Source organism: Gekko japonicus, unplaced genomic scaffold, assembly GCF_001447785.1.
Source record: "Gekko japonicus isolate JY-2015 unplaced genomic scaffold, Gekko_japonicus_V1.1 scaffold278, whole genome shotgun sequence".
NCBI lineage: Eukaryota > Metazoa > Chordata > Lepidosauria > Squamata > Gekkonidae > Gekko > Gekko japonicus.
In genome coordinates this window covers 1,107,929-1,117,169 of record NW_015169783.1, presented here as the reverse complement: position 1 = coordinate 1,117,169, position 9,241 = coordinate 1,107,929, and the positions used below count along the sequence as shown (strand labels likewise).

Below are 9,241 nucleotides of genomic sequence, written 5' to 3'. Positions count from 1 at the left end.
TGCTTGTGCCTCAGTACCTCTTATTTTAAGAACAAACTCTCAAGAGTGACCCCTTTATCTTCTGGTGTAAAATTGCAGGATGGTGCTAGAAAGCAGCCCAGAAGCAGTGAGTTCCCAGTCCCTAGATCTCCGGCGAGCTTGCCCCAAGAGCAGCCGCATCTACCCTTCTCCAGGGGACAGTATCCTGTTGACCAAGGAGCCAGTGAAGTACGGGGAGCTGATCGTGCTGGGGTAAGTCGAGAGGCAGTGGGGGGGGGCCTCATTGGAGGGCAGGGCCAAATTTGGGCCATGTACCCAGGGCCGGCTCACTCACTAGGCGATCGCCTAGAGCGGGCCGGCCCTTAGGGGCGCCAAACTGCACCCAGCCCCGTACTCTGAGAGTTTCTTGATTATTTGTGTTTTTCATTCTTCCTAAAATGCATTTATTTTTGAAAAATGGCAGGCGCAGGGGGGGCGCCAGAAGGGATCCTTGCCTAGGGTGCAAAATAAGCTGGGGCCGGCCCTGCATGTACCCCCTTTAGCCCCAGCATGCTTGGGCTTAGGAACAGGAAGAATGAGATGAGGAAGCTTAACACTGATTGCTTACTACTGGGTAACCAGTGTTAGCCCATTCTATCCCTGCCGCATCCACCCACCCACCTACCCTCCCAACCCACCCAGTTCAGGCTTAGTGGGAAAGTAGCATTGCTAGGTCCCCCCTGGCTACTGGCAAGGGATGGGGGGGGCTAGGGATGCCAGCTCCAGGTTGGGAAACTCCTGGAGATTTGGGGGTGGAGCCTGGGAAGGACAGGGACCTCAGTAGGGTACAATGTCACAGGGTCCCCCCTCCAAAGCCTCCATTTTCTCCAGAGGAATTGACCTCTGTAGTCTGGAGATGAGCTGTAATGTCAGGGGATCCACAGGTCATACCTGGAGGCTGGCATCCCTGGTGGGAAAGACGTTCAGATCAGAAAATGCATCTGCTAGGGATGAGCCCAGTGCCTCTCTTTTTAGAATTCATGTAGGGATTCAAAACCTCTGACATGCACAAGTAGCAACACACTAAGCCAAATGTTGCTTAAGCATGGTGGCCCCCCCTAGGCTTGAGATACCTGCTTGCTCGTTTAGAAGGCAAAAACAGTGGGATTGTCAAGCACCAGAAAGACCACAATATGTAGCCAGTGGGCAGTGGTGGACCACTAGTTGTGCAGATCCAACCTAGTTTAGAGGGAAGTGGTGTTGACTGGCATCTCTCCGTGTTGCAGAGGTTCCATAAGACTGGGTTTAGGCAGTTCAGGAAAATCATGAATTGCAAACAAATTGGAATCATTGGGGTAATACTTTATTAAAGTTGCCTGGGAAATCTGTCTACAGTGTTCAAGAAAAAGTAAACAACAGTGGCACCTTAAACTAAAGTCTAATTTTTTTTCCCAGCGAAAACTTTCATGAGTCAGAGTTTATTCCATCAGATGTGCAAGTATCCATGGATCTGATGAAGTCAGCTCTGACTCACAAAAACTGTATGCTGGAATAAATTTTGTTAGTCATTAATGTGCTACTGGATTGCTGTTTTATTTTTCCGGAAAATATGAACTTGGCTACACATCTGGAACAAACGCTTCATTATTTTGAACTCTGGGTTTGAATTTTGAACTTTTTCCGTAGTTTGAAGTCAAAGTGCATTTCCATACTGCAGGCCATAAAAACACAGGAAAGGAGAAAATATAATGCATAAAGAGGAATGATCAAATAGTTCAGGAAAAAAACTATAAAACATGAGTGAACGTAAGAAATAATTCAGATCATGATAGCAATCTATCATATCAGTCTCTAAAAATGCCTGGCAAAATTAAACCACAGCAGCCACTGGAGTAGCAAACCACTGTGGTTTGTTTAAACCAGGGGTCTCCAACCTCTTTGAGCCTGTGGGCACCTTCGGAATTCTGGCACAGGGTGGTGGGTGCAACCACAAGCTACAAAAACAAAGGAAGCTGAGGGGCAAGGGAAGAGGGGGCTGACTGAAAAAATAGACTGGGAAAGAGCAATGAGAGAGATCAAAACCAACACTGTGGTGGCAGCCAGAGTTAAAAATAATGTTATTTTAATCTGCCCAGACAATGAGCTCTCCAGTAGCCAATCAGAAGCCCTGGGCCCAACCTGGCTCCACCCACTTTCTAAAATCACTTGGTGGGCACCAGGAAGGATGTCAGTGGCCGCCTTGGCACCCACGGGCACCATGTTGGGGAACCCTGTTTAAACGGTGGTCTGTGCAACAAACAGTACAATCCTAAAGCCAGTTCAACATCTGGACTAAGCATTTTGTTGTTGGTTTAAATCGGCATGGCCTTTTAATGATGTCTGCATTAAAGATGAGCATACAGACAAGCACACTGGTCCCTGAGTAACCCTGCCTAGCCTGAGTTCATCAGATCTCACAAGCTAAGGAGGGTCAGCCATAGTTAATACTTGGATGGGAGACCCCCAAGGATAGTTCAGGGTTGCTGTGCAGAGGAAGTAAATGGCAAAGCACTTGTGCTCATCTTTTGCCTTGAACATGCCCCATGGATGGGGTTGCCATGAGCTGGTTGTGACTTGATGGCACACAATTATTTTTATTATGTTGGTGCCTTCCGATACAGGTACAATGGCTCCTTGCCCAATGGTGACAAGGGCCGACGCCGCAGCCGACTGGCCCTGTTCAAGAGGCCCAAGGCTAATGGGGTGAAACCCGATGTCATCCACCACATCTCCACGCCGCTTGTGTCCAAGGTGAGCTCCCCTGCCCAAGAAAAATCTCAAAACCGCTTCCTGGCCACCAGAAGGTTTCCTCCCCCAATCATTAAACCAAGCCAAGGCTTTTCAGGATCCATGTTTTAATGCCAGACTTATAATGAAATGTTTTTATTTGTTTACGTTATTTATAGTCCGCCTTTCTCACAGGGGCCCATGGTGGATTACACAGAATGAGTCAAAATGATCAAGGAAGTGGAACATTCCATAAACAGTGCATTAGGATTGTAGAAGTCTGGAACCAACCAGAAATCTAAAAGATAGAACTGAAGCATAAGTATTAATGTGATACATTAAGCAGCGCAAAAGTTACATAATATGGTCCTACTTACATTAAATTATACACAGCAGTATAGACAACAGTCCCTAATTGTTTATACAAATAAGTTTGTGAACCATTTTGTGTAGTGCAACCCTATTACCCTGAATAACTGATGCAGTAAGTAAAGAAGTGCTGAGCATGTGCAAACTGCATTTGCCTTCCGGAAGAAACAACAAACAATCCCTGTAAATCTGAGATATGAGGGTTGTTGCTTCCAGGCAGATTCAGGTCTCTGCCTTAGTCTCAAGAGATGGTGGTCACTTTGGGCCACTGTAGGTGAAATAGTGTGGCTGCACCTGCTGGGCCCATAACCTGTTGGGGTAACTGGTATGGTTAGTCCAGTACCTGTTAGTTAGCAGAGTGCTTTAACTAAAGCTACAAATGGAGGAGCATCTTTTCACCAAGTTACCCACCTTACAAAGCTTCACAGAGCCATGTTGCAAGTTTAAGTCTAATACTAGTCACTTTATTCTAGAACTACAATTTATATAGGAAAGCTTAGAGATAGGATAATATTCTAGTCTAGTTTGCTAAGGATGGACACAGATGGTGAGAGGCCATCTGTGTCATGGTGCCAAGATGTGGACAGCATGTCCCCCCTCTTGGCCCATGCAGGGAGAAGGGAAGAGAGTTCTGGGAGAGGATGAATGAAAGGAAGGAAGTTTCCCAGCAAATAAAATCTGAATATCAAAGGGGACAGTGGCAAAAGAGTAAATGGAGGAAGGAAGCTTAGGGTTTGCCCTCTCTAGCTTTCTAACTCTGTTGCCACGTACTCTGGAGGCTGAGGCATGGGACAGTGTCCAGTCCTTTACTTTCAACATCTGGGGAATGGGAGACAGCCTTCTGTCCCTTGAGCAAGTGCGGAATCCATTGCATGTAAGATTGGCAAGGGGATGGGTGATGCGTTCTGCTCTGGAGGGGAGCTTCAGGCAGTTCCTATGGCTATTTCCCTCTCCCCAACAGGCACTAAGTAACAAAGGCCAGCACAGCATCTCCTACACACTTTCCCGAAGCCACTCAGTGATTGTGGAGTACACGCACGACAGTGAAACCGACATGTTTCAGGTACCGACTGCAGCCATGGCAGTAATAGGATTGCCCCCTTGTTTTCTGGCAGGGCTCCCATGCCTTAGACTGCTGTACAACATGGGACAGAAATTCCGTGGTAAATGAAGAACAAACTTCACCCGGGGATTTTCCATACCCAAAATTGAAGAGGGGAGAAGGGGAGAGATAGGGTTGCCAACCTGTGGGTGGTGGCTAGAGATCTCCTGGGATTATAAATGATCTCCAGACTACAGAGATCAGCTCACCTGGAGAAAATGGCCACTTTGCAAGGTGGACTCTATGATATTATACTGCATTGAAGTCCCTCCCCTCCCCAAACCCCGCCCTCCTCAGGCTGTACCCCCCAAAAATCTTCAAGTATTTTCCATCCCAGAAGACCTGGCAATCCAAGGGAAGAGCAACGACTAGTAAATGATACTGTGTGTAAGGGAGGGGGAAACCGATGCAGTTAAGAAGCCAAACTGCAGGAAAAATTTCCTCGGATTTTGCTGTTAAAGCACAAGAGCCTTGTCAGAAAAAAGGGACACTCCTAGGCATGAGTAGCCTAAGCCAGCAAGCCAAGGGGCATCCTTCTTCCTCCCAAATGTTTCAGCTGTTATTTTTGTCTTTTGTCCTTATTTTAAGTTCATTTTTTAAAAATAACATATTTGCGTACTGGTTTTAATGGCTTTTAAGATGAGGTTTTAATGTGTATGTTTTACTTTGTCAGCCATCTTGGTGGCCCTATAAGGGCAGAAAGGTGGGGTAAAAACAGAGTTGCCAGCTCTAGGTTGGGAAATGCCAGGAGATTTGGGGGGTGGATCCTGGAGAGGGTGGGGTTTGGGGAGGGGAGGGGAGTACAAAGCAGCCATTTTATCTAGGGGAACTGATGTCTTTCATCTGAGGATCAGTTGTATATATGTCAAAGGGCTCCGTAAAACAAAACAAAAAAAAACCCCAAGGAAATCAGTCTTATTTCATCCTGTCTATTACGTTACAACTTTCCATCCTCTCTCACACATGTTTCTACTTGCTAGAAGTCAAATAAATCAGTTGTAAAAGCAGATTTCCAGGCCCCACCTGGAGATTGGCAACTGTTGGAAAAATCTTGTTAATAAATGAGATAAATAAAACATTTGCAACCTTTGTAGGTGTAGAGAAAATCCAGGTTTCTGAGTGGTGCTCTCTTATTAAAGGCAAACAGCAGTTTGAGGGCTTTTGACAGGGTTGTAATGGTAGTTTCTAAGGAATGCCTAAATTCAGGATGGTTTAACAGAATGTAAATCTCAGGGATCTGGGAAATGTAGTTCTGTACAGGATTGCCGACGTGCCTGGAGAAAAATGTCTTGTCCCTTTAATAGAAGCTTGATTGGATGATATTTACCATGTATGTTCCAATGAGTTTAGCTGGATCTAATTTTAATAATCTCAGTATAATTTAAAAGATAAAATTATCAATTTGTGGATTAAATAGTTTTATTAACATGTCCACATATTCTTAAAAATATGGCCGTTTTTTCATACATATATGACAATTATTTCAGTGGGGCTTATTGCCAAATAAAATTGTTGTACCTGGTCTGTGACATTTAAGTTTGCCAACAGGCCTGGAGAAAAGTCTCATGTCCCTTTTAATAGAGGCATAATGGGATGTTATTTACCAGGTGATGTTATTTACCTCCATGCCATGAAAAGCTCTGGACACCTTGTGGCGGAACCAGCCTGGTCCAACCTGCAGGCTCTATTCCACCCGGCCCTCCTAAGTTTCTCACCACACTTGGAGGGGCTTTTCCCCCCACTATCGGGTAGCCCACTGCCACCACCTGACCTTTGTATGGAATTGCCCACTGGAAGAGTCAGGACTCCCAGCTCCCTCTCCAAGTTCTTAGGCCTTGCCTCTGTGTCTCCTGCACCATGGGGACAGTTTACTGCCTTGTGCACCCTTGGAGGAATGGCCACATGCCAACTGCCTGCCTTCCCCCTGACACTCCCTTTTAAAATAGTATTTGCGACAGTGGAGATCTATGTGGTACAGAGAACCACTCCCAGCATTCAAAATGATAAAATATTCATTAAAAAGAAAATGTTTACAAGCATACTTTTAGGACAGTGCCAAATTGAGCAAGGGATACCAAAGGAAATGGGAAAAATGCAAACCCTCTGTCCTTTTCTATATTCACGCCCTATCAGATATTAAAATAAGACATCTGCCCTTTTGCTTAGGATGTTACAGAATAGAGTCTTCTTTACGGTGAAGCTTGCTCCAACTCTTGAGATGAGCACATGGTCAATGGCTGCCTTGCCAGAGGAGAGTTCTGTGTGTGCTCCTGGAGAGCTCAAGGAATCTTTTTCCTGAGGAGTTTCTAGCAATCTATTCCCCCAAAACTCTGTTCCCTGCTTGAAGGGGGGAGAAAGGGGGAGCTTGGCCATCCCATTTGTCTCAAGCTAGATCTATTAGCATTTGTATGAAGGTGAGCTGAGGTGAGCCTGAAAAGCCATTGACGGACTTCCTCCTTCCCTGACCCAAGAACAAAAATAATACACCCAATTTTTGCAATGCATATCCCTTCAAAACACACCAGTTTTTTGTTTTGACTTCACTTTATTTTCCACCACTGTTTTCTCTCAACCCCACTGGCCGTGCCCCTCCCTCACACAGTGTGGGACCCCTGGGAAATTGTTCAGACTGCCCCATAGGTAAGATTGCCTTGCCTGTTTCCACACAATCAAGGGGCAGGAAATTTTTTCTCCAGGACTGTTGGCACCCCAGCATTAAATTGGAGCCTGCTGCCTAATTCACTGCCACTGCCATAGCACCTCCAGCATGGCAGTAAAGGCATTAGGAGGAGCCAAGTTAAGAGTTTTTCTACTTCTTCCAGTAGTTTGCCAGACTTTCTGAAATATGAGATGCACTCCCTGCCTTGACTCTCACTACATGAGAGTACTTGAGGTGATGTAGACCACCTAGAACAGCTACAAGATAGCTATGTTTCTGGAGCGAGCTCCTTCACACAGCCTTCTTCGTGGAACCGGCGGCCATTTTTCTTCACAGAACTCCTTTTGCTTTATGTTTTATAATAAAAATTTCACCCAGAACGAAGAGTGCTTAACTAAACAGCTTTAAAGGAAGCTTTCTATAGGAAGCAGTAGTTTATTGAGATGTCAAAGGAATACATACAGAGCTCAGATTGTTGCAATAAAATGACATGTTGATATGGCAAGGTAGTCTGGGGGCCTTCCAGAGTCCTCTATGCCAGATAACTTTTGCTGAGAGCAAAATTCATTGTCTGGTTGCCATTGCAAATACGAAACAAGTGAATGATGGATTCCGAAAGGAGGCAAAGAGATCCAGATTAAATTAGCAATTCCCACCAAATCCCCCTTCTTTTGCTGCAGATCCCTTTCAGGGTCTCCTGCCTCCCCTGAGAAAGAGCATTTCATTGAGGTCAGTGGGTCGCAGTCAGTGGGGGGAGGCACAAAAGTCCCATTCCAAAGTTGGAAATTTTCAGTTTGGATCCACCCTGTTTATTAACTTATATCCTTCTCCCCCATCACCTATGTTATTCCCAGATTGGTCGTTCCACAGAAAGTATGATTGATTTTGTGGTGACGGACACGACCCCTGGGGCCAACTCAGCCGTCGATGGTCAGTCAGCTCAGAGCACCATCTCTCGCTTTGCCTGCCGTGTCATCTGCGAACGGAACCCCCCCTACACAGCACGCATTTTCGCTGCCGGCTTTGACGCCTCCCGCAACATTTTCCTTGGAGTGAGTGAGTCACTGGAGCGACTGTGTGTGTCTTTGGGCGTTTGGGTGGGGTGATGGGGGGTAGAATGCCATAAATGGCAGGGGTTAGGCGTGGGACAAGAAGGACACTCACTAGAGATGGAGTTTTTGTTTTCCCCAGCATGCCGATGGAGAAGATCACCATCTCTGTTCTGTTTCTGGTTGCTGCACCGCACTAAGAAGTCACTGGTCCCAACGCCAGAGCCATCTGAAGACAGTCTAGTGGCTGCAAAAGGCTGGGCCTTCTCTCTTGTGGCCCCCACCCTTGAGTACCCCCTCCCAAGGAAAGCTCATCTGACCTCCACATTGTGGGGTTTTTTCTTTCTTTCTGAAGATGGGCTGAAAGGTTAACATTTTAAATTCTGTATGATTCTCATGTGATGCTGGCTGCTTCTGTTGAGATTACCGTAACTGGTGTGGTTAGTCCAGTCACCATTCATCAGCAGAGTGCTTAAATAAAGCTACAAATGCAGCAGTGTCACTTTACCAGGTTACTCAGCTTACAAAGCTGCACAGAGCCGCATTGCAAGTTTAGAAGAGAAATACTTCTCTCTTTATTTGAGAAGTACACTTTTGGATAGGAAAGAGCAAAGGCTGATAGATTACTAACTTACCAGCTAATGGATGGAGGCGGAGGGCGAGAGGCCCATCTGCCTCAATGTGTCAAGAGAGGACCATGAGTCCCTCTCTTGGTGCCAGCAGGTAGAGAGGAAGTCTTCATTCAGAGTGAGAGAGAAGCAGGAAAAGGAAATTGGTCCCTGAGATCACAGTCTGCATAACAAAGAGGACAGTGGGAGAAGAGTACAGCAAGAAAGGTCAGTGTGCCTGTCTAGCTCTCTAGTCTCTCTTGCCACTCAGTCTGGAGGTCTGAGACAGGGGACATTGCATCTGGAACTTCCAACAGCTTCCGCATAGAATTTCCCCCCTGCTTTGACTTCTGAAGTGGAGTATCTTTTGGGGTTTTTTCATCTTTGGCTTCTAAAGTGGAGTGTTTTTTTTGTGGGGGGGCCTTCAACACACAGTCATATTGTAATTGTCCTATTTCCAGGTTTTCCCTATCCTCAATACAATCTTTATTTATTTCATTTATACCCCACCTTTCTCCCCAGTGGGAACCCAAAACAGCATACATCACCCTTCTCTCTTCTGTGTTATCCTCACACAACATTCCTGTGAGGTAGGTGAGGCTCAGAGTGCATGATAGGGTTGCCAAACCTCCCGGTTTGCCAGGGGTCCCCCATTTTGGGGGGGTTCTACCCGCCCGCTGGCCAGATGGCCGGCGGGGGAAGCCCCACCCCCAACACCCACCCCCACCCC

General features: G+C 46.2%; 1 protein-coding gene across 1 annotated transcript in view; it reads left to right on the top strand.

The window, feature by feature from the left end:
• Nucleotides 1-79: 79 nt before the first annotated feature.
• The window catches only part of PELI3 (pellino E3 ubiquitin protein ligase family member 3), a 19,134-nt gene continuing 9,972 nt past the window's right edge, over nucleotides 80-9,241 (top strand). Inside the window, exons 1-4 of the mRNA XM_015416868.1 lie at nucleotides 80-231; nucleotides 2,619-2,748; nucleotides 4,055-4,156; nucleotides 7,709-7,906. Of these exons, the coding sequence (XP_015272354.1) occupies nucleotides 80-231; nucleotides 2,619-2,748; nucleotides 4,055-4,156; nucleotides 7,709-7,906 (582 nt within the window). The remainder of the gene's footprint in view (nucleotides 232-2,618; nucleotides 2,749-4,054; nucleotides 4,157-7,708; nucleotides 7,907-9,241) is intronic.